Below are 26,489 nucleotides of genomic sequence, written 5' to 3' on the forward strand. Positions count from 1 at the left end.
GAGGAGCTAGAGGCAGACACAGACATTCTAGGGAGGAGCTAGAGGCAGACACAGAAATTCTGGAGAGGAGCTAGAGGCAGACAGACATTCTAGGGAGGAGCTAGAGGCAGACACAGACATTCTAGGAAGGAGCTGGAGGCAGACACAGACATTCTAGGGAGGAGCTAGAGGCAGACACAGACATTCTAGGGAGGAGCTAGAGGCAGACACAGACATTCTAGGGAGGAGCTAGAGGCAGACAGACATTCTAGGGAGGAGCTAGAGGCAGACACATGCATTCTAGGGAGGAGCTAGAGGCAGACACATGCATTCTAGGGAGGAGCTAGAGGCAGAGACAGACATTCTAGGGAGGAGCTAGAGGCAGACACATGCATTCTAGGGAGGAGCTAGAGGCAGACACAGGCATTCTAGGGAGGAGCTAGAGGCAGACACAGACATTCTAGGGAGGAGCTAGAGGCAGACACAGACATTCTAGGGAGGAGCTAGAGGCAGACACATGCATTCTAGGGAGGAGCTAGAGGCAGACACATGCATTCTAGGGAGGAGCTAGAGGCAGACACATGCATTCTAGGGAGGAGCTAGAGGCAGAGACAGACATTCTAGGGAGGAGCTAGAGGCAGACACATGCATTCTAGGGAGGAGCTAGAGGCAGAGACAGACATTCTAGGGAGGAGCTAGAGGCAGACACAAATTCTGGAGAGGAGCTAGAGGCAGAGACAGACATTCTAGGGAGGAGCTAGAGGCAGAGACAGACATTCTAGGGAGGAGCTAGAGGCAGACACAGGCATTCTAGGGAGGAGCTAGAGGCAGACACAGACATTCTAGGGAGGAGCTAGAGGCAGACACAGACATTCTAGGGAGGAGCTAGAGGCAGACAGACATTCTAGGGAGGAGCTAGAGGCAGACACAGACATTCTAGGGAGGAGCTAGAGGCAGACAGACATTCTAGGGAGGAGCTAGAGGCAGACACATGCATTCTAGGGAGGAGCTAGAGGCAGAGACAGACATTCTAGGGAGGAGCTAGAGGCAGAGACAGACATTCTAGGGAGGAGCTAGAGGCAGACACATGCATTCTAGGGAGGAGCTAGAGGCAGAGACAGACATTCTAGGGAGGAGCTAGAGGCAGACACAAATTCTGGAGAGGAGCTAGAGGCAGAGACAGACATTCTAGGGAGGAGCTAGAGGCAGAGACAGACATTCTAGGGAGGAGCTAGAGGCAGACACAGGCATTCTAGGGAGGAGCTAGAGGCAGACACAGACATTCTAGGGAGGAGCTAGAGGCAGACATGCATTCTAGGGAGGAGCTAGAGGCAGACAGACATATTCTGCAGCGCTTTTACAGTTTGCACACATTATCATCACTGTCCCTGATGGGGCTCACAATCTAAATTCCCTATAAGTATGTCTTTGGAATGTGGGAGGAAACTGGAGAACCCGGAGGAAACCCACGCAAACACTGAGAGAATATACAAACTCTTTGCAGATGTTGTCCTTGGTGGGGTTTGAACCCAGAAATCCAGCGCTGCAAGGCTGCAGTGCTAACCAATGCACCACCGTGCCGCCCACTATCTCAGTAATATGAAAATCTGTATTCACTTAAGACAGATTTTACCCATGAATTTAGAATGAAAGATCAGTCCAGGACGGGAAAGAAGCAGATTTCTATAATAAGCTATATTACAGTTTCTTTTTTTCACATGTAGTATTATAACTGTAACACTAAGTACGGCTCTGGGGTTGGACACAAGTTGCTCTATATCTTTGCTAAAATATCTTCTTTCCTGGGCTCCTTCAAGTGTCGACCATTATTTATTGACCCGTATACCTCTGGATGTATCTTCTGCGCAGTGAAGTTCATACCATAAAGGTTTTGGGTTCATGATTTATTGGTTGTCAGAATGTCTCTTAATACTTGTCTCATTCCTTAGGTATCTGAATCCTTCATTACTGAAACTTCCGCTCAATATAGAAGAAATTCTGTGTAACGCTGTAGGAGAAAACGGATCCTGTTCATATTAAGAAATGGATTTATGGTAGTGTTATGCTTCTAAGGTCATGGGTTCATTTTCTCCTCCATTTTCCTCCTCTGGATAGTGGTAGCTACAGCCATCTTCTTCTTCTGCCTGTTTCACTACAGGTTTTGGAACTAATGAAGAAAAAGTAAAAAGTGCCACATTATACGTAGGCTGTGTCTGGTGTTGCAGCTCAGCTCATTAACTTTATTGATTTTTTTTTGTGTAAAACCAAACACTTTTTGCAATCTTAAACTCATTTAACAAAAGTGTCAAAACCCTCAAAGTCATTGTTACTGGTGGGACCTTGGCACCCCGGACCGACACTGGGTGTAGATGCAAGCGTTCCATCAAGAAAAATTTTTTCACAGCTACAAATTACTCAGTGAGGGTACAGGTTATAGTACCTCCATTTCGGTTACTCTGCCATAAATTACTGGAGACCTTGTTACTTACTTGTCCTGGGTCAGGCGCCAGGCCATTATGAACTAGTCCATGAAGGATTGCTGTGGTAACCCAGAAAACCTCTCCGACATCATCAACTAAGGCTTTTTAAGTTTGGTTTGGGCAGTCAGAAATGTGACTTACATTCAACTACTAGCGTTTATTTCCCAGATCAGTCCAGCTTATCTAGGAGTTGTGAACACGTATCACTCTGCAATCAAGTTTACAGATTACCAACTTCTTGTTACTGTTGTCAGCGATGTTCGTACCTCGGTTTCTGCAATCAAGTAATTGCATCTCTGCAAGCAATTTTTCAACTTGCCAATACTTTTCTGCTATCCTTCAGTTAACTATTTTCTTTCTACAAGTTACTGATGCATACATTAACTATTAACCGTAACACTGCAAGCAAGTTACTAGTTTGTATATACAGTACATCTACTTTTCCCATGAGTATCCTCAAAACCTGGCTCTGCTTCAGCTAAAGTTTCCTGCTCTGTTTGTATGTCTCCCATCCTGCATACCCCGTTGAACTGGTCCTCACTGATCCATGTGCCATCTGGCAAGACCTGCTCCACCATCTCTTGTCCATGCTGCTCACCCTGAACTACAGGCTTAGTGAATCCACCTCACCAGCTCTTGAGAGCAATGGCCATATGCATTAATCCGGTCGGAGCAATCACTGTGGAGGAATACTATTTGACATGAACTAAAGGCATCTTCTCCAAACTGGCTCCCGTTCAGAACATGAAAAATAACTCAAAATTCAAGATAAGGGTTTCGTGCCAATCCGCAGTGATTGCTGATGGTGTTTTATTGAACAGAATGGTAGTAATTCCTAACTTTTTTTTTTACCGTGAGTAAAACTTTATGACTACCCCATGCTTACTCTTAAAGTGACAGCGTTTGATATTGCTGTCTGTTGGGGAACTCCTAACCAGGTTCTAAAAAGCTCAAAGGTTCCACAGAATCCAAATGGAGTTTCCGCATATGCCGCTGATAGCAGGATTAGTCAAACATTTGTATAAAATAATCCTATAAAATATTATTTACTTTCATAATGCATTTTCTCATGGGCAGATATTATAATTTACTTACTTTTTTGGCAAGCTTGTTTAATTTTTTCCATCAATTTCTGCCGGCACGCGACACATATGACTATAAGAAGCAGCCCGAGTGATGAGGTGATGACAATATAGATAATCTGTAAATTACTTTCTTCAGATGGTGGTCTCATAACTTTTCCCAGCTCTAAAATAATGAAGAGAAAAATGCACTTATATGACAGCTGAATGGAACGTACATTACATACAGTTAGGTCCATATATATTTGGACAGAGACAACATTTTTCTAATTTTGGTTATAGACATTACCACAATGAATTTTAAACAAAACTATTCAGATGCAGTTGAAGTTCAGACTTTCAGCTTTCATTTGAGGGGATCCACATTAAAATTGGATGAAGGGTTTAGGAGTTTCAGCTCCTTAACATGTGCCACCCTGTTTTTAAAGGGACCAAAAGTAATTGGACAATTGACTCCAAGGCTATGTCATGGACAGGTGTGGGCAATCCCTTCGTTATGTCATTCTCAATTAAGCAGATAAAAGGCCTGGAGTTGATTTGAGGTGTGGTGCTTGCATTTGGAAGGTTTTGCTGTGAAGTAAACATGCGGTCAAAGGAGCTCTCCATGCAGGTGAAACAAGCCATCCTTAAAGGGAACCTGTAACCCCCTACCCCCCAGGCTTTTGTAACTAAAAGAGCCACCTTGTGCAGCAGTAATGATGCATTCTGACAAGGTGGCTCTTTTAGTTCTGGGTGCTGTAACTGCCGAAATAATCAGTTTTGTAATTTGTCCTAAATACCTTTTCTTCAGTCAAGGAGGCAGGCCTTTCCCCCCCTGCTGCAGACGCCACACAGCCATCACTCAAATCTTCTTGCTGCCTCCTCACCGCTGTTTTGAAATGAGCCAGCGCCTGCGCTCTTTTCTCCTGCCTTGGGCAGGCGCAGTGAGCGCTGCCCGTCTGTCCTCATATGCAGTCTAGCTGACTGCGCCTATGCGGACACCCTGCCTGTGAATCCCAGCCCCGTAGTATGAATAAATAAGAAGACACTGCGTATACCATATTCAGGTAGCGCCCTGCCAGGACGTTCCTCTCCATGACATCACTATAGACATATTCAGGTAGAGCCCTGCCAGGACGTTCCTCTCCATGACATCACTATAGACATATTCAGGTAGAGCCCTGCCAGGACGTTCCTCTCCATGACATCACTATAGACATATTCAGGTAGAGCCCTGCCAGGACGTTCCTCTCCATCATCACTATAGACATATTCAGGTAGAGCCCTGCCAGGACGTTCCTCTCCATGACATCACTATACACATATTCAGGTAGAGCCCTGCCAGGACGTTCCTCTCCATGACATCACTATAGACATATTCAGGTAGCGCCCTGCCAGGACGTTCCTCTCCATGACATCACTATAGACATATTCAGGTAGAACCCTGCCAGGACGTTCCTCTCCATCATCACTATAGACATATTCAGGTAGAGCCCTGCCAGGACGTTCCTCTCCATTATCACTATAGACATATTCAGGTAGAGCCCTGCCAGGACGTTCCTCTCCATGACATCACTATAGACATATTCAGGTAGCGCCCTGCCAGGACGTTCCTCTCCATGACATCACTATAGACATATTCAGGTAGCGCCCTGCCAGAACATTCCTCTCCATTATCACTATAGACATATTCAGGTAGAGCCCTGCCAGGACGTTCCTCTCCATGACATCACTATAGACATATTCAGGTAGCGCCCTGCCAGGACGTTCCTCTCCATGACATCACTATAGACATATTCAGGTAGCGCCCTGCTAGAACATTCCTCTCCATTATCACTATACACATATTCAGGTAGCGCCCTGCCAGGACGTTCCTCTCCATGACATCACTATAGACATATTCAGGTAGAGCCCTGCCAGGACGTTCCTCTCCATGACATCACTATACACATATTCAGGTAGAACCCTGCCAGGACGTTCCTCTCCATCATCACTAATGACATATTCAGGTAGCGCCCTGCCAGGACGTTCCTCTCCATGACATCACTATACACATATTCAGGTAGCGCCCTGTCAGGACGTTCCTCTCCATGACATCACTATAGACATATTCAGGTAGCGCCCTGCCAGGACGTTCCTCTCCATGACATCACTATAGACATATTCAGGTAGCGCCCTGCCAGGACATTCCTCTCCATCATCACTATAAACATATTCAGGTAGCGCCCTGCCAGGACGTTCCTCTCCATGACATCACTATAGACATATTCAGGTAGCGCCCTGCCAGGACATTCCTCTCCATCATCACTATAAACATATTCAGGTAGCGCCCTGCCAGGACGTTCCTCTCCATCACATCACTATACACATATTCAGGTAGCGCCCTGCTAGAACATTCCTCTCCATGACATCACTATAGACATATTCCGGTAGAGCCCTGCCAGGACGTTCTTCTTAATGACTACCAAAGATCAGCTCCCAGTACACCTTGGTGTACGGCGTGGCCACTATTTCAGGCACTTTGACTTTATCTGTCCTAGCAGTTACAGACCGTGCACTTTACAGGAAGGAAGGGTGTGACAATGATGGGGGGCACAGACTGAAGCAACCATGCTGGCTTGTAGTGTAAAGCTGTCCATGCACACTAGCAGCCGTTGTCTGAACTATCATTTTGGCTGACTGCTATCTTTCTGGGGCATTCCTGGGTTCTCTATGAGAGAGTTGCTGGCTTATCTCCCCACCAAACAAAAAGATTGGGTAATTGAATTCTAAGGGTACCATCACACAATGGCATTTTGATCGCTACGACGGCACGATCCGTGACGCTCCAGCATCGTAACAATATCGCTCCAGCGTCGTAGACTGCTGTCACATTTTGCAATGTACGACGCTGGAGCGATAATTTCATGACGTATGTGCGATGTAGAAGCCGTTGGTTACTATGCGCACATCGTATACAATATCGTGCACACCTTTGTTACACCATGCGATCATGCTGCCACAGCGGGACACTTGACGACTAAAGAAAGTTTCAAACGATCTGCTACGACGTACGATTCTCAGCGGGGTCCCTGATCGCAGGAGCGTGTCAGACACAGCGAGATCGCTGGAACGTCACGGATATATCGCTGGAACGTCACGGATCGTGCCGTCGTAGCGATCAAAATGCCACTGTGTGACGGTACCCTTACCGTCCGATCCTCGGCCAACTTTTATCTAATGTGTATGGGGCCTTAGGAAGGACCATAAAGATCAGATTGTAGCCAATTTGAGATGTCCTCATTTTGAAGGAATAGATAATTACGGATTTGCTGAATATTCCCAATACATTGTTGTGTTCATGGAGTACTCTGCTTCCCCTGGTCAATCTTATACTGTGTTACCAGGACTCACTCGTTGTGATGCTGGGAGTGGTGGATGATGAGGATGACGGCGTGACCTTGGTGTGGTAGGCACCACAAACCACATCTGATGTAAGGTTTCCATGAGCGATAATTTCACCTCCGACGGCCGAGCAACTGTGTGCACACAAAAATATTAACTCCACAAACGTACAATGAACATTTACCAAGTTGTGTGATACCACCAAAATCCCGGAGATATGGTTAATAGCGCATGGTGTACAGATCATTTATTGCCTGATTTGGTAGTGGGCATAGGTGACCACCACTCCCTTCACGTCTATGGGTCCATGGGAATACAGTAGTGTGCATGGGTAACTACCACGCCATTCACTTCTATGGGTCTATGTGAGACAGTAGTGCCCATACGTGACCACTGCTCCATCCACTTCTGTGGGTCTATGGGAGACAGCTCCGTCACTTCTATGAGAGTACAGTAGTGTGCATGCATGACCACCACACTATTTCTTTTTATGGGTCTATGTGAGACAGTAGTGTGCATGCGTGAACACTGCTGCATTCACTTCTATGGGTCTATGGGAGTGCAGTAGTGTGCATACGTGACCACCACTCCATTCCCTTCTAGGGGTCTAGGTGATACAGTAGTGTGCATGTGTGAATACTGCTCCATTTATTTTTATGGGTCTATGGGTGAAGGTAGTAACAATGGGTCACCCCTCCCCCCGTCCATTCACTTTCATGGGCCCATGGGATCACAGTAGAGCGCATGGTCGGCACTGCTCCATTGACTTCTATGGGTCTATAGGAGAAAGTAGTGTGCATGGGTAACAACTGCTCACATAGACAGTGAAATGAGCATTGGTCACACGTGCACACTGCTGATCCATGCACACGGTGGCTGGGAACCCCTGTTATTATGATGAGGACCCCCATTGATCACACATGCATCACCCATCGGGAGGAGATATATGTTGCCATACAGATAAACCAGCAGTCCTTACTTTTTCCATGGTGTACATTTTAGTTCCTTCCCGTCGTTGAAGGTTCCTGGGGGGCAGTTACTGCAGCCTGTAAGAGAAAATAGTATTAAAGAAAGATTTAACAGCTTTTATTACAGCATAACAGAAATGATTATCAAGAGTGAATCTCAATCAGTCCACAATTCTGGATCGAGTCATTTCATACAATATTTTTCTAGAGGACTGAGCGCCGCCGTCCTGCCACCAATCTCTACCCTTCACACAACCATAGAGGTCAATTATAACATGTGTCTCTCTGCAGCCACCACTAGGGGGCGTTACTGAAGACAGACACAGATAACTCTATCATTAATTGACTCGCGTGAGCTCCCCCTATTGGAGATTTTAAGGTGAACCATCAAATATACACGGAAGCTAAAAAATGTGAAAAACCAATCATCAGATTTCTACTTTCATTTTTTTACATTTGCTCGAAAAATTCTCATAGGTTTGTATGGGGCTTTCTGTCCCCAAAATGACACATGCCCGGCAGATCACTGGGACAAGTAGGGTCATCACTGGGACATAACCTCTTAGAAAATACTAGGCTTGTCCAGAAACGAGCGCTTACTTTCTCCAACACGCTGCTGCCCCGCCGGACATTGGGCTTTTGTGCACTGCGAGCACTTTTCATCTTTGCATCTCTTCCCGGCTGTACATGTACACACAGCGTCTCTCGTAGATGTACACGTGGATTTATAGGTAAACGGTCCTGGAAAAGAGTGCGAAAATTCATATACATTATATTCTGGCATATCCAATATGATGCGCTCGGTTATTTTAGAACCTGAAAGCCCCAGAAATTAGGAAATCTATAACCATGCCATGAAAGGCTCCATACCTAGATCTATACCCCAAGGAATCTGTCCAGTTAGAAAGTACAATGTGTATGGGATTGTCAATCAGTGTCAATGAAAAAGAGAACATGAATACTGGAGAGGAACAGAACAACGACCCCAAAAAGGAAATATTTGTGCGTTTGGTGGTCACAGACAATTGTTTTTCTCCTTATCCTTCCTGACTGATTCTTCCCTAGTTTTGCTGGTGTCCTTCTCACTACTCCTAACAGGAGCCAATTTTGGTTGCACAGGTAGTCCAGCTCCTCGTCGATCCATACATGCCAGCAAAAAAGGTTTGTGGTGTCTCCCAGCAAGGTCTCAAGAGCATGGAGAAGACACTAGGACATGGCCGTTACAGGAGAGTTGGACAAGAGAGTTGTAGAAGAGTATCAACCCAATAGCAGGACTACGAGTTCTTGTGTGTAAGGGGGAACGGGAGGAACACTGCCCTATACAATGTCCTCTCATGGTTTACTGGTGTGGTTCCACCATCCTATAATGGGACCTCTGCTCACAGACCAGTACCATCCAGCTCAATTGCCAGAGAACACCAGAAGTAGCAGGTCCAACATTGACGCCTCGTTCTTTTCACAGATAAGAGCAAGGTCACACTGAGCAGATGAGATAGACGTGAACGAGTATGGAGATGCTGTGGTGAATATCATCCGCTATGACCAGATTGGTAGTGAGTGAGTGATGATCTTGAGATGTTTGTCATTGTGATGGCCAACATTACCCTGACTGCTGATAGGTATTGCAATTAAATCCTCAGTGCCATTGACTCAAGACCTTACGATGGTACAGTGGCCCTGGGCTACTCTTGGCTCAGGAGAATGCTCAGGCTCATTGGTCCAGAATGTCAGAAGCTCCTGGACTGAAGGCCTTCCTGCCAGTGACTGGCCCTCATGTTCCCCAGACATGGATCCAATTAAGAACCTCTCGGACATTCTATATCCACACATCTGACATCACAAAGACTATCCAGGAGCCTCTGATGCCCTCATCCAGACCTAGGAGTAGATCCACCAGGACACCACCCGCTGTCTCATCAGAAGCATGCCTACAAGTCAGGAGCGCACACACAGACACGTGGGGGCCAAACCATTTACGGAGTCACATTACATAAGTGTGTTGCCTTTACCCTGGAATATCCCTTTAACTATGATTATAACAATAATAATGTCAGCCGGGGACAACGGAGATCTATAAATATTTTGGTTGATAAGGAAATCATCGTAAAGTATGAGAACTGTGGGAAAATTTGAGAATATTTTCATGTGTGTCATTCACTTCCTCTTTTAAGTGGTTTCTTATGTGTTTTCCACATTACGATCACTTAGATAACATTGTGTTGCGCTGCGGCTAAAACTCATAACTCTTTATATTGCTTCATGGAAGGTAAATTCCCAGGGAGAAAGGGACAGCCGGAGGGATCCCCCTAGTAAAGTATACAAAATGACTTGCAAAATCAAGGGTCAAGGTTTTCCCCATACATTCATTATGACTTATTGTGTGATTTTTTTGTGTTTTTCTATACATAATTATATAGTAGATTTGTAGTAAAAGAAAAAAACAAAACAAAAAAAAAAACACAAAACATAAATATGCACTGAATGCGCAGACTGTGGAGGAAGATCCAAAACTAGTCATAAGACACAAGTGCTTGGCATGGCCAGCCTTGCAAAATATGAAACTGGTGCCCATCACTGAAAGGGGTTATCCGGGGTTATCCTCTCCTGTGGGGCTAGGCACTTATCGGTAGGGACTGGCTAACTACTGGGCTCTTCTGCAGCGCCGGTCTCTCCCGGCACGGAGCGGTCGCAGAATTGCTCTTAGTGGTGATTCCTCTTCTTCCTGTGATATGACGTCGACAGAGCAGTTCCTTCTTCTGCACACTGATCTGTCGACAGGGCGTCAATGACGGCATCATGCTGATCGACAGCCGGCTGCCCTCTGCACTCGGTGCAGGCGTGCTGAGTTAGTGGTTAGTGTGACTTACATTGCGCTAACTCGGCGCGCCTGTCCTGAGTTAATTGTCCATTACTAGGACAACCCCTGCTTAAACTAAATGGTCGGTGCTGATAAGATAATAAAGCCTATACTCACCTCCCGAGCAAGCGCCATTCCCACAGTGTCGGCACTCTCTCTCCCCGGGGCTGTGATGCGGTGTTGTGACACATGGTGTCCGGCAGCCAGTCAGCGCTGGTGTCCCTGTCTCTGCCTTTTGGACAAACTGGCCATGAAGAGGAAGACCAGGCTGCAGCTGATCCCTGAATTCCTCTTCATGGCCAGTTTGTCCAAAGGCAGAGACAGGGACACCAGCGCTGAGTGGCCGCCGGACACCATGTGTCACAACACCGCATCACAGCCCCGGGGAGAAAGAGTGCTGGCACCATGAGAATGGCGATGGCACGGGAGGTGAGTATAGGCATTATTATTTTATGGGGGCCAAACATTTGGTTTAAGAAGGGGCTGTCCTAGTAGTGGACAAACCCCTTCAAGCATTCCAGAGTTATATCCTGTTTTATACTCCAGAGCTGCACTCACTATTCTGCTGGTGGAGTCACTGTGTACATACATTACTGATCCTGTACTGATCCTGAGTTACATCCTGTATTATACTCCAGAGCTGCACTCACTATTCTGCTGGTGGAGTCACTGTGTACATACATTACTGATCCTGTACTGATCCTGAGTTACATCCTGTATTATACTCCAGAGCTGCACTCACTATTCTGCTGGTGCAGTCACTATGAACATACATTACTGATCCAGAGTTACATCCTGCATTATACTCCAGAGCTGCACTCACTATTCTGCTGGTGCAGTCACTGTGTACATACAGTGGGGCAAAAAAGTATTTAGTCAGTCAGCAATAGTGCAAGTTCCACCACTTAAAAAGATGAGAGGCGTCTGTAATTTACATCATAGGTAGACCTCAACTATGGGAGACAAACTGAGAAAAAAAAATCCAGAAAATCACATTGTCTGTTTTTTTAACAATTTATTTGCATATTATGGTGGAAAATAAGTATTTGGTCAGAAACAAACAATCAAGATTTCTGGCTCTCACAGACCTGTAACTTCTTCTTTAAGAGTCTCATCTTTCCTCCACTCATTACCTGTAGTAATGACACCTGTTTAAACTTGTTATCAGTATAAAAAGACACCTGTGCACACCCTCAAACAGTCTGACTCCAAACTCCACTATGGTGAAGACCAAAGAGCTGTCAAAGGACACCAGAAACAAAATTGTAGCCCTGCACCAGGCTGGGAAGACTGAATCTGCAATAGCCAACCAGCTTGGAGTGAAGAAATCAACAGTGGGAGCAATAATTAGAAAATGGAAGACATACAAGACCACTGATAATCTCCCTCGATCTGGGGCTCCATGCAAAATCCCACCCCGTGGGGTCAGAATGATCACAAGAACGGTGAGCAAAAATCCCAGAACCACGCGGGGGGACCTAGTGAATGAACTGCAGAGAGCTGGGACCAATGTAACAAGGCCTACCATAAGTAACACACTACGCCACCATGGACTCAGATCCTGCAGTGCCAGACGTGTCCCACTGCTTAAGCCAGTACATGTCCGGGCCCGTCTGAAGGTTGCTAGAGAGCATTTGGATGATCCAGAGGAGTTTTGGGAGAATGTCCTATGGTCTGATGAAACCAAACTGGAACTGTTTGGTAGAAACACAACTTGTCGTGTTTGGAGGAAAAAGAATACTGAGTTGCATCCATCAAACACCATACCTACTGTAAAGCATGGTGGTGGAAACATCATGCTTTGGGGCTGTTTCTCTGCAAAGGGACCAGGACGACTGCTCCGGGTACATGAAAGAATGAATGGGGCCATGTATCGTGAGATTTTGAGTGCAAACCTCCTTCCATCAGCAAGGGCATTGAAGATGAAACGTGGCTGGGTCTTTCAACATGACAATGATCCAAAGCACACCGCCAGGGCAACAAAGGAGTGGCTTCGTAAGAAGCATTTCAAGGTCCTGGAGTGGCCTAGCCAGTCTCCAGATCTCAACCCTATAGAAAACCTTTGGAGGGAGTTGAAAGTCCGTGTTGCCAAGCGAAAAGCCAAAAACATCACTGCTCTAGAGGAGATCTGCATGGAGGAATGGGCCAACATACCAACAACAGTGTGTGGCAACCTTGTGAAGACTTACAGAAAACGTTTGACCTCTGTCATTGCCAACAAAGGATATATTACAAAGTATTGAGATGAAATTTTGTTTCTGACCAAATACTTATTTTCCACCATAATATGCAAATAAATTGTTAAAAAAAACAGACAATGTGATTTTCTGGATTTTTTTTTCTCAGTTTGTCTCCCATAGTTGAGGTCTACCTATGATGTAAATTACAGACGCCTCTCATCTTTTTAAGTGGTGGAACTTGCACTATTGCTGACTGACTAAATACTTTTTTGCCCCACTGTACATTACATTACTGATCCTGAGTTACATCCTGTATTATACTCCAGAGCTGCACTCACTATTCTGCTGGTGCAGGCACTGTGTACATACATTACATTACTGATCCTGTACTGATCCTGAGTTACATCCTGTATTGTACCCCAGAGCTGCACTCACTATTCTGCTGGTGCAGTCACTGTGTACATACATTACATTACTGATCCTGAGTTACATCCTGTATTATACTCCAGAGCTGCACTCACTAGTCTGCTGGTGCAGTCACTGTGTACATACATTACTGATCCTGTACTGATCCTGAGTTACATCCTGTATTATACTCCAGAGCTGCACTCACTATTCTGCTGGTGCAGTCACTGTGTACATACATTACATTACTGATCCTGTACTGATCCTGAGTTACATCCTGTATTATACTCCAGAGCTGCACTCACTATTCTGGTGGTGCAGTCACTGTGTACATACATTACATTACTGATCCTGAGTTACATCCTGTATTATACCCCAGAGCTGCACTCACTATTCTGCTGGTGCAGTTACTGTGTACATACATTACATTACTGATCCTGAGTTACATCCTGTATTATACTCCAGAGCTGCACTCACTATTCTGCTGGTGCGGTCACTGTGTACATACATTACATTACTGATCCTGTACTGATCCTGAGTTACATCCTGTATTATACTCCAGAGCTGCACTCACTATTCTGCTGGTGCAGTCACTGTGTACATACATTACATTGCTGATCCTGAGTTACATCCTGTATTATACCCCAGAGCTGCACTCACTATTCTGCTGGTGCAGTCACTGTGTACATACATTACATTGCTGATCCTGAGTTACATCCTGTATTATACTCCAGAGCTGCACTCACTATTCTGCTGGTGCAGTTACTGTGTACATACATTACATTGCTGATCCTGAGTTACATCCTGTATTATACCCCAGAGCTGCACTCACTATTCTGCTTGTAGAGTACATTACATTACTAATCCTGTACTGAAGTCCATTATTCTGCTTTTGTCAGGGGCATCTCTAGCATATTCTCCTATGATGCAAGAAAAAAGTTGTTTTTTCCTACAGTGTAAGGATGACATTTCCCAGAATGGAAATCACCTGTAGCAAACTCAAGCACTGGGAGATTTCAGCTCTGAAGCCTGCAGAATTGTACAGGATTGATCTCAGGATTCATTTTTGGTGAGACATTGCTTCATGGACGGTAAGTTCCCAGAGGAGCGGGATTGGGGGTCCCATTAGTAAAGCTGCAGCTTGCTGTCACACTGCTGTAACAATGCTGCACATTTTGAGAGTTTGTATTACTCCGACCCCCTACAGATTAAGTGGATCCCCCCAGGAATCAGTGACCACATTTTCTCTGCGACACACTCGATCACTTTACCTTCACAGCGATTACAAAGCTTACAGCTAAATCTATCGTTTGGCTTATCTGCGTAGCCTCCGTCAGGACATTGGACGCACGCGCCACATTTTTGGGTCAGGTAAAAGCCTATGGAACATAGGAAAATGGTCACAATGGTTATTAAATAATCATTACATAAAATAAGACAGTAAAAGAGAATGTCGGCACACATATAGTAACCAGGTGTAATATACAGCATTATATAGCACCCACATATTCGGGGGGCACCTTACAAATAATCCCAGAATTACTGGGATCTACTGGAGAAAGAATCTCATTGAATATGTGGCAGTTTAGAAAAATCCCTTTTTTTTTCTAACCCTTCTCCTGCTGAATATATTGTTTGAGTTTTTCACCAACTTCTTATCCTTAGAAGGAAATATTAGAACCGTAGGTGAGTCAATGGCTCAGGATTGACTCACAAAGAAGTCTAGAAAGTTGGTTAATTTTTCACTTACATTTAGGCAAAAAAAAACGTATATTTTTTTATGACCAGGTCGAAAAGGGTCTTAATAACCAGCCAATTTATTTATTTTTTGGGGAACATATGATTAATTTACTCATTCGTTTTGCTGTCACGCTGCAGCTCCGCAGGTAAGTGTAGACTCCACTAGGTGGCAGCAGAGTAGAGAGAGGGCTGAAATCCTGCTCATAGCAGACCAGCAGTACTGCAGCGAGGCTACCACCAGGTGGCAGCAGAATGGTCAGACAAGCTGGGTAGATACCAGAGAGCAGCGTAGTACAAAGGGAAATTCCAAAGACAGAGTCAAAGGAGCGCCAGAAGGTCAGTACCGGTCCGTAGCAGAAGGGCGAGACAGAAGCAGGTCAGAGCCAAAGCAGAGTCAAGTACCAGGGAATCCAAACACACAGGGACAAACAGAGTAAGGGGCGGGAAGAGAGGTACGAACAGACACGGGCAAGGTCAGCTAAACACAGCAGGACAAATCAGGGTTTCATCAGAGCCAGCTACACACGCCGTAGGCAGGAAATATAACTGACACTGTCTGCAGGATACAGCGCAACACCGGAACGGGGCAGAGAAAGTTAACCCCTGACATGACCAGACTGAGAAAGGAAAGACAAGACCCAAAACCCGGTCTGGATCATGACATTTGCATTACAAATACAGCAAGAAGCCATTATTGGTTTATTAATATTGTTTACATTTTTCACTGTGAAATATTCTTTATCTTACAACCTGAAGAATGAATTCACCTGAATATTAAGAGTCGATCCTTAATTTATAGTAGTTTTCTTTTTGGGGGGAGGGGGTCAGTTGTTATATATTCATAAGAAAATGTATTGAATTTTAGTATTTTTCTTAAGTCGGGATTTTTCATTTTTCACCATATTTTCCAGATGTTTTACATATTTGTTTTACATAATTTGATCATAAAAGATGCCTCATATTTTTTTCCTTTATGGTGCATTTATTCCACTGTAACTGGGGAATCTATATGGTCTCTAGTTACAGGAGAAATCAGATCCCTACAATGACAGAAGTCACCTGCAGAAGTGACCTGGGACTCCTATATATTTTACTATATTTTCCAGATGTTTTACATATTTCTTTTACATAATTTGTCCTCCAAGAGATCATAAAAGATGTCAGATATTTTTTTGTTCCTTTATGATGCATTTATTCCACTGTAACTGGGGCATCTATGTGGTCCCTAGTTACAGGAGAAATCAGATCCCTACAATGACAGAAGTTACTTGCAGACGTGACCTGGGTCTCCTATAACCCGGGAGCTCAGCCATACTAGACAGACGCCTAGGTATAATAGAGGCATTGGCAGTGCCATTGTTTCTATTCCCTACACAGTGCTCCTTGAGTGCTATGTAACAGACAAAATAAGAAGACAAAAGCGGTAATAAACCATCTCTGTCTTATCCATGAAGTCCTCAGCTGGAGGGATCTGCTTCTACTAGGATGCAAAAACAGGAATTTTAATCTTCTGTCATAAATTAAAAATGGTGCTGGATTAAAAGGGTATTTCCACAAAATCAAAGTATTCCCTATCCATAGAATACCGGGTGCCTTGCTGATAAGACACACCCAAGGATAGGTCACCCCTATGATATGTTTGGAGAACCCCTTTAATGAAATGTAACATATTAGTTTTCTGTGTCACTGACTGAGCTGATAAAAAAAGCACTTACCGGGGTTACAGTGTGAACAACAGCTTCCAGTGGTATTATAGCAATTGTTGCCAAGAACAACGTGAAGGTACAAGATCTGGAAAACTCCAGAAACCAAACTCCACGTCAGTCTGTCCATTCTGTGCGGCTTAATATTCCTACTTCCTCAATGATGGTAAAATCCTGCTAGAAAGCAGATAAAAATCTGCAAGATAAAAAAAAAACAAGACAAAGAATTAACAACAACCCGGAGCCTTACTGGATAAATACAATGCACGTCAGTGCAGACTGTACATAATATTATCTGGGTATCAAGATGTCATGATTTGATAAGCGTGTCTACAGAGGGGAAAAGTGGTACAAGTCACTAATGCGAGGTTGGAATTTTCTCCTCGGTGCAGACCTTCTCCTTCAAAAAAGAGGATTCCATTTATTATATCAGTGTATTATCTTTTTTTTTTAATTGAATCTGTCACCAGGATGTTTGTGCCCCATCTAAGAGCAACATGATGAAGGGGCAGAGACCCTGATTCCAGCCATGAGCTGCTTTCGCTTTCTGAAGTTAAGAGAAAATCACTATTAAATCTGCTGCAGATGTATCAGCTCTCTGAATGCATAGCTCTGTATAACCCTGCACACACCACTGATTGGCAGCTTTCTGTGTACACTAGGCATTTGTAGGTGGAAGACTTGCAAAATCGGCAGTGTATCAGACACTTCTTTTTCCTATTGTAGGTCTGTGGGTAAAGATTCAGTACGACTTTTACTTTATGAATTGCACTTTTAGGTGTTAAGAGTCCAGTGGGCGGTCCTAATGAGTGAACGGGACTAGCTCAGCATCAATGTGCTCAGTCCCTCCTGCTCTATACCATGCCGCCCACAGACAGGACTGTAAGTACTGCAGCACAGGTTCTGAGAGAAGGTAATGGAGGAGGAACTATTTTTATCTGTAACACATTTATGGTGGTTTGGCAGAAATGCTCATCACCTACTTGTGCCAAATGAGTCATATAGTATCGCATGCAGAGTGTATATACTGTATATGTCTTTGCAAGCAAAAGTCAATGTTAATAAATTACTGGAGCAATGAGGATAACGTAGGAGGCAAAAGTATACATGGAGGAAGGTGTTCCCTATAGGAATTCTGCTGGACTTTCTTTACTGGACTGCTGGAAGTTACACCCTTTCCATAGGATAGTCTCACGATCTCGCCACTCGCTGTGTCATAGGGACTATGGGAGTGACTGTTCAGACACCATATTGATGTCAGGGGCATGTCAGGCTGTCAGCGTAGTGTTTGGGCTTCCTCCAAGTGTATTTCTTTCCATATAATTGCCAAGCTTTTTATCTGGCTGGCAATGTTAGGGCATTGCCAATGCAGCTTCAGCTCAGTGGTGCGTTTACTTTGATCTTTTGTTGCCGGACCTCGGATTTGCCTTTTGACTACCCTTTTGCCTTTGACGCATTCTAACCTTAGTTACCAGACCCTGGACTTTGCTCCTGACTATCCTGACTTTGTCTTATCCCTTTGTCTTTGATATACCTTTCTGGCTTTTGACCTTAGACCTCTTGACTACTCTGTCTCTGTCTAGCGTCACAGATAGAGGATAAAGTCCTGATCGGTGTGTGACTGACCACTGAAGCTCCACCCATCCTGAGAATCGAGGCCCTGAAGAGTCTTGTCTGAATGGAGCAGAAGTCGATCATGTGTACTCCCACTCATTTCACTCTTAATGGGACCATAGGAGATTGCCGAGTGCTGACCTCAGCTGATCTTTGGCACATGGAAAGGGGATAACTTTCAAACTTGAGACTACCCCTTGTACAGTGAGTGACAGCTGGATAAGTCATAGATGGTTGCCAAGCCTAGGTGATGTAGGACCCAGAGATGCAGGCTCCAACATGTATAGAGCTGAGGAGTCTTTCTTAATGGGATGGGATTTTTGGGTCCAGGTTTTAGGAATGGCCATAGAGTTTGGAGGGACTGGCTATCCCCTTACTTTCAGTTCCAGGGCTTGGAACGGGCTAAAGAAGGCAGTTTAGCTGCGTGATTTAGTGCTGGGGGTTGAGTTGGAAACACCTCTGGTGTACTGATCAGCGCTGTAAGAAGCTGACTAGTTCTGCAAAGTTTAATTCATTTATATTGACTGTTTTATTTATTGAAAATTTTTGTGTTAAGACAAGACTGTTTTTGTTTATTTTGGAGAGATTTATGGACTAAAATAAATCTCTGGTTTGGACCAAGACACTTTGTGCCTGCCTACCTGAAACCGCTGCTAAAGATTGAGTGGATCCCCTACACCCTTTCAGACCTGCAAGCTGCGGTGGGCCTCTGTAGACAGGACATGTTTATTTTTTTTAGCATATTAATACTCAATGAGATGGAAGCTTTAACACCTTCAGCTCTTTGACAAGTTCCTAATAAAGCCATTACTGTGCAATTTTTTTGCAGTGCAACAAGGGAGTACGATCCTGCCATTAAGGAATACTGTTACCATCAAGGAGTGTAAATTGGTCATCATAAAAGATTAGGTAAAAATAGCATCCACAAGAAGGTCAGGACCCAAGGTTACACCACAAACCGTTGCCCAGAGGGTCATACTTCCTATACCGCGATGACTACTTCCAAAGTGTTTAGTGATGCTATCAATTCCCCACGTGAGTCAAATGCCGCTGCCGTCCACATTCTTCAGACGAGACAACCTTCTTGGATTGCTCCGTGGTCCAGCTCTGATTCTGACGTGCCCATTATAGACGCTTTGTGACCACTCTATGGTTGGAACGTCCCGGACATTTTGGAGATGCTCTGAGCCAGTCGTTCAGCCACCAAATTTGTTCCATGTTTCCTTATTGCCTAAAGACTCCCATACATACTGTAGATTGTGTGACCGACAGTGATCTCTCCCAACTCTTCTGGATAGGATCACGCTGTCCTCTATCTGGCATGGGCTTATCTCTGCGCAAAACAAAAGGATCAGCCCTGAAATTCAGCAGGTCAGGACATGATCTCTCGGAGGACAGTCAGGAGGCCACCCTGCATGTCAGATGGTCAGCCGATCCCACGGGAATTGTCGGGTTTGGTCAACTTTTACTTAATGTTTAGGGTGCCTTATATCTCAATGCTTGTCTGGGGCCATTGTGACAAGATCGATGTTACTTACCGGCTAATATTTTACTTACCGGTAATCATTTTACGGAGCAAGGATTGACCTAATGTATATGGTTATAGTCCAAAGAAAAAAGGTCTCCATTGGAAACCTTTTTCATTTTCTGGCATTTTTTCAGTAAAAAATAGTCTAATGATTTCCAGAATATAAATTACTTTCTCTATGAACTCAACGGAACTATAGAAATAGAAAAATAGAACAAAGGATATAAAATATTGTCTTCCAAATCACAATTTGCAGTATTTTTATTTTATTTTTTTTGTATGGAGTTTTCATGTATTTTTTGTAATTCTATTTATGAATTATTTTGGGTTTTCCGTTATGATTTCAGTTTTCACAGAAATGTAAGAATGAAAGAAAAAGAGAGAATGAAAACAAAAGGAAGAAGAAACGGGATCCGAGAACGCAGAGAACGGAGCCGCCTAGTGGTGACGTGCAGAACTGGCTTCTAGCTGTGACCACAATTTGCGATATTTAATTTGATGTTTTCAGCACGCGCTCATGAGACCGCAATATCAGATAAAAATAAAACTCTAGTGAACTCTTAGTTACATTCTTAAGAAATAAATCTACTCTATTCTATTATCTATCTATTTATCATCTATCTAATGTACAGTGCCAAAATCCATATTTTGGGCACATCTGATTGGTTTGAAAATTTAGCCAATCAGAATGGGCATTTCACTGGTAGAACACATGGATTACTGAAGTGCATGCCCTGATTGGCTATCCAGTAATATCTGCCCTACAGTACACTCCAGCACTATATGTACTGTTTTCCTCTTTACCTGTGAGGACGGCTTTATTTTTCTGATACACTATGTATAATGTACAGAACGCTGAAGAAGCTCTTGTATACTATACAGTGTACCAGAAAAATAAACTCAAGCTGCCCTCTCAAGTAAAGAACACTATAGTACATATAGTGCTGTAGTGAAGAAGCTCAATTACCGGCGCCCCCGTTAACCCATAGCTGCCAGGATCATGTAGTTCAGATCCTATCTATACCCGACAGAGTGCACTGAGCTCAGGAAATGTGACCTGCTGGCAACTCATGGAACTTACTGATGTTTTTTTGAAACTCTCTTGCTCATATCTAGAGAAATCTGTAGGCTCCTTTGGCTCCTAGTCCTCAAATAACTGGGTTGTTACAGAGTACAGTAAAGGTCTGAGCATCATTTTAGCTCACACATATATATAATTTCCTAGGTTAACACAAAATGTCAGCTGTGGGTTGTAAAAAATGTTTAAAGGTCACAGTACGTCACTTATGACCATTCAGGAAAGAACGAGAGTATTGGGATTAGTCACTAGTGAACTGCCAGGGTGATACCTGAACTGCATGAAGAACTTTATAGACATATTGCTCTTTTAAAGACCACTATAAAGGACCCTGTGCATGGGCCGATCGTTGCCTATTACTGTCAGCAGCTGAGAGTCATTGTAATCGGCTTATTGATAACAGGTATCTTGCTCTAGGTCAGGTCTGCGTCATCTCCTGGCCATCCACACACTGTGATAATTGGGCCATGTATGGAGAGCCATCATGTTTTCTGAATATCATGTTCACTTTATCCAACATGGGTGTTCGTATAACATGGATCACATCTCCACAGTGCTGGTATCACCAGCCATCCTTCTCCAAGGAAAAAGCCCTTGCTGTGTTGGTGGCACCAGCAGACCTTCACAAGTGACTAAACCTTCATTTAGCTGCCCCAGCACTCATTCCTTATGATTAATACCTTTGCTGTTTGGTGGCATCATGATCCTACATGGATCATGCCTCTACTATACAGGCATCACCAGCCATCATTCTAAAAGGATCAAGCCCTTGCTGTGTTGGTGGCACCAGAATACCTTCACAAGTGACTAAACCTTCATTTAGCTGCCCCAGAACTCATTCCTTAAGATTAATGCCTTTGCTGTGTTGGTTGCATCATGATCCAACATGGATCATGCCTCTACTGTGCTGGCATCACCAGCCATCCTTCTCAAAGATTCAAGCCTTTGCTGCATTGGTGGCACCAGCAGACCTTCTCAAGTGATTAAACCTTCCAGTAGTCATTCCTTAAGAATAAAACCTTTGCTGTGTTGGTGGCATCAACAGCCTTCCTAAAAGGATCAAACTTCTACCATTCTGGTAGCACAATCTGGCATTTAGAAGGAGCACATGGTCACTGACCATATGGCACCACCAGGTTTTATCACCTACCCCCTAACTCTTAGCAATAGATATGCTGCGACTGCGGCGGTATAGGTGACTATTGAGATAGATATTTGTACCTAGATACCTATATTCTGCCGGGTTGTGTGTTGGCGCACGACGCGCATGCGCTGTACCGTCGCTGTGAGGCGGCGCTCTATGGTTGCGACGCGTCGCCCTGGTTACCTGCCGGGTCAGGTGACCCGGTCATGTGACGGGATGACGCGCGCATTGAGCGCTGTCGCTCTCAGTGGCGTTGCAACATGGCGGCGTTGCGCAATTCCCCCACACATGCCGGCAATTTAGGGGGGCATGACCACCATAAATAGACCGGGGCAGCACTTAGACTCCACTTCCTGACGAAGCCGGTGGTCCGGCGAAACGCGCGTCGAGGTGCGCTCCAGTCTGAGCCAAAACCCCCCCTCTCCTCTCTGGTGCGGCTGATCAACATGACTGCAGGTATTATAATTGTCTTTATCTTGATGCATTTGTAGCTCTTGTTATGATATTCGGCACATGTCAGATTAAATATGAGCGTTCACACCCAGCGAGATTTAGACTACTGAATGTAACTACTTATGTTACTTTACCTCTGATGTTCACCGATAGAATGCAGCATATGTGCAGCTAGGCTTGTTACGTCTTGGCTGGCAGGGAGTGTATTAGGGGGAGGCTAGCTCAGTCTCTGGCTGTGTTACGACTCCGTTTATGTGATTGTTTCTCACCTTATTATTATATGTTGTGTGTTATGTAATGCTGTTTTTATTCTGTTGTTATAAATAAATAGATCGATTTTATAATTATATTTACTCTTGACCCAGTCTCTTCATTGTTTCTCTATATATGCCCATTATGTATTAATGGAGGGGTCTTATTAATATTATGAGGATATTTGTATGTATTATGCCTCTACTATACAGGCATCACCAGCCATCCTTCTCCAAGGCAAAAGCCCTTGCTGTGTTGGTGGCACCAGCAGACCTTCACAAGTGACTAAACCTTCATTTAGCTGCCCCAGCACTCATTCCTTATGATTAATACCTTTGCTGTGTTGGTAGCATAATGATCCTACATGGATCATGCCTCTACTATACAGGCATCACCAGCCATCATTCTAAAAGGATCAAGCCCTTGCTGTGTTGGTGGCACCAGAATACCTTCACAAGTGACTAAACCTTCATTTAGCTGCCCCAGAACTCATTCCTTAAGATTAATGCCTTTGCTGTGTTGGTTGCATCATGATCCAACATGGATCATGCCTCTACTGTGCTGGCATCACCAGCCATCCTTCTCAAAGATTCAAGCCTTTGCTGCATTGGTGGCACCAGCAGACCTTCTCAAGTGATTAAACCTTCCAGTAGTCATTCCTTAAGAATAAAACCTTTGCTGTGTTGGTGGCATCAACAGCCTTCCTAAAAGGATCAAACTTCTACCATTCTGGTAGCACAATCTGGCATTTAGAAGGAGCACATGGTCACTGACCATATGGCACCACCAGTCCTTCCTGATGGTGCATATGAACATTGGAGGCATCCTAGGTTCTTCAAAAAATGATCAGTCCCTCTCTGTTCTGGTAGTAGTCACCGCAGCAAATTAGACATCTGAGAACTTCCACAATTAGTTGTCTCAAACTTTAAGCTTGTCATACACGTAACAGCTATTTACACCTTTTCATTGAGTGTCTATTAAAGGAGTTATCCAGTGCTTTAATATCGAAGGGCTATCCTCAGGATAGGTCATCAATACGAGGTTGGCGTTGGTGCGACAACCGTCACCTCCGCTGATCAGCTGCTCCAGGTTATGGTGGTAGCCTTATGTACTCGGTTAACAGTATAGTGGCCATAGTCAGGTGCAGCAGCACTTTAAAATGAATAAGGGCTCCGCTGCAGCTACTACGCAGATGATGGAGCTATGCCGTTCAGCTCTACCACTAAGCACATCTGGCAGCAACTGGCAACAGCATCAACTGATCGGTGGAGGTTTTGGGTATTGCACCCCCACCAATCTGCTATTGATGACCTATCGTAAGAATAGACCATCAATATTAAAGTATTGGACACCCCTGTTAACTGCTTTACCTAGCTGACTACTCAGAAAAAAGTGTTACAAAAAGTTATTTTCCTGGCTCTGATGGCTCTCTCCCTTCCTCCTCGCAGTATTAGAGGTAGCAGCAGGAAGGAGCTGTCCACAGATCTCCACAGTGTGGAGAGAGGGAAGAGCATCTACAGTGTCAGGAAGGGCAGACAAAGCAAGCTGTGGGTGATCATCACTGATGATCATTCGTACATGGAAAAGATTAAAATCTGCCATTTTAACTTTTATCTGTGCACAGCCAACTGTATAAAGTCCTCTATACTACGGTTTTCTAATAAGTGTTTTTTTCCCTCATTTCAGAGCTGAATTCACGACTCCACAATTCATTAGTAATGTATAAGATCTTCTATCTCCACTATTCTAGTAAGTGTTTTATCTCATCAAACCGCTGGATTCACAACTATACTTTTCAATACTACTGTATAATGCCCTCTATGCTGCTGCTTTCTAGTAAGTGTTTTATCTCATCACAGAGATGGATTCACAACTACACTATTTAGTACTGCCCTCTATGCTGCTGCTTTCTAGTAAGTGCTTTATCTAATCTCAGAACTGGATTCACAATTCCACTATTCACTTACTTACTAATGTCTTCTATGCTGCTGCTGCTTCCTAGTAAGTGTTTTATCTCATTACAGAGATTGATTCACAACTACACTATTTAGTACTACTGTATAATGCCCTCTATGCTGCCGTTTTCTAGTAAGTGTTTTATCTCATCACAAAGCAGGATTCACAGCTACACTATTCAATACTACTGTATAATGTCCTCTATAATGCTGCTGCTTCTGAGGATGGGCTACAGAAAGACTGGAGAAAAGGAATCTCTCCAGTCTCTCTGCGCCTCATAAAGGAGACACCATAGCAGTTAGCCTCCATCCACTAACTCAGAGGCAACTGAAAATTAGAGGTAGCGCCTTCAATGGGCAAACTGGTGACAAATGCAGGCAGAAATAGTGCTTTTCTTCCTGCACATACATGGCTGCCTATTCCGCAAAGGTAACTGATACGACAGGGACGACTTAACACCTTCATCACAGTGATATCCTATACGTAGTAACCGGTCAAACTTATTATGGATGATTGGGATCAACATGTGACAATATCTATTTCCAGTTGCGCTGGAGCCATTAATGCCAGAAGGAGCATTGATTACAAGAATATGTAACAGTATTTAATAGTGTAATTATCAATTACCTAATAAATATCCGTCTTATTGGAGTAGTTTCCATTACAATCAGGACTGTGTCACAGTAAAATCATGCCAGTAATCGACAATTCGCACCCATTGTTAGAATAGGAGACGCTACAAATAATGGACAGCCATCAATATGACTTACGATGTCGGAGACGGGTCACCAGACCGTGCCGGGGTGTCCTCTTCTGTGCTGGATGAATCCAATATCTGGAAGTGACAAGACCACAATGACTGAAGATAAAGTCAGAATCTAAGATATAACATTTGTCGCCCTTGATCACGGCATGGTACGATAATGATGGAGGACTTACATCTCCCGTACACTATAGGTCGTGGACGTAGATGTCACCCCACACGGCCACAGAGGAGTGTAGATAACATTGTCACGGAGCGGCTGCTGCTCGGTTCCTCTCTACCAGTGATGAATTCTGCCTCTGTGTAATTTGTACTTTCCCATAGGGGAGGAGGCCACAAGTGACTAATGCTCCCATTTGTCGACCCCTAAGCTCTTCCCCCTCACATCTCACATATATTCTGCAATTACCTGATATTTTGTCTGTAGGGATTTCGAAGTCGGTGCTGTATAATCGTTCTGCTCCTGCAGTAATGGAGATCAGCGCTCCTCTTGTGCACGACACGGGCGTCTCCTGAGAAGGAGCACACGGTCTGCTCCACCGGCGTCTCCTCCACATACACATTTTAATACATTATGTTACTCACATACAGCGCCATTCATTTCTACAGCGCTTTACAGACATCATCGCTGTCCCCGATGGGGATCACAATCATAGATTCCCGATCAGGATGTCTTCGCAGTGTGGGAGGAAACCGGAGAACCAGGAGGAAACCTACGCAAACACGGGGAGAACATACAAACTCCTTGCAGATGTTGTTCTTGAATCCAGAACCTCAGCGCTGCAAAGCTGCAGTGCTACCCACTGAGCTGCCCTATTCATAGTACAGTGCTAACCACTGAGCCACCGTGCTGCCCTATATAGTATAGTGCTAGCCACTGTGCTGCCCTATACATAATACACTGCTAACCACTGAGCCACCGTGCTGCCCTATACATAGTACAG

The 26,489-nt window shown here is 44.3% G+C and overlaps 1 protein-coding gene across 1 annotated transcript; it reads right to left on the reverse strand.

Annotated features, from left to right (window-relative positions):
- Positions 1 to 253: 253 nt before the first annotated feature.
- Positions 254 to 26,175, reverse strand: TNFRSF9 (TNF receptor superfamily member 9). The gene is made up of 9 exons (XM_069741387.1): positions 25,722 to 26,175; positions 25,553 to 25,617; positions 16,770 to 16,953; positions 14,586 to 14,693; positions 8,473 to 8,613; positions 7,884 to 7,950; positions 6,914 to 7,038; positions 3,555 to 3,707; positions 254 to 2,146 (listed from the first exon to the last, which is right to left on the reverse strand). The coding sequence occupies exons 3-9, from the start codon at positions 16,885 to 16,887 to the stop codon at positions 2,040 to 2,042; spliced, it is 819 nt and encodes a 272-aa protein (XP_069597488.1). The 5' UTR covers positions 16,888 to 16,953; positions 25,553 to 25,617; positions 25,722 to 26,175; the 3' UTR covers positions 254 to 2,039.
- Between the last annotated feature and the right edge of the window lie 314 nt (positions 26,176 to 26,489).

Source organism: Ranitomeya imitator, chromosome 10 (assembly GCF_032444005.1).
Source record: "Ranitomeya imitator isolate aRanImi1 chromosome 10, aRanImi1.pri, whole genome shotgun sequence".
Taxonomy (NCBI): domain Eukaryota; kingdom Metazoa; phylum Chordata; class Amphibia; order Anura; family Dendrobatidae; genus Ranitomeya; species Ranitomeya imitator.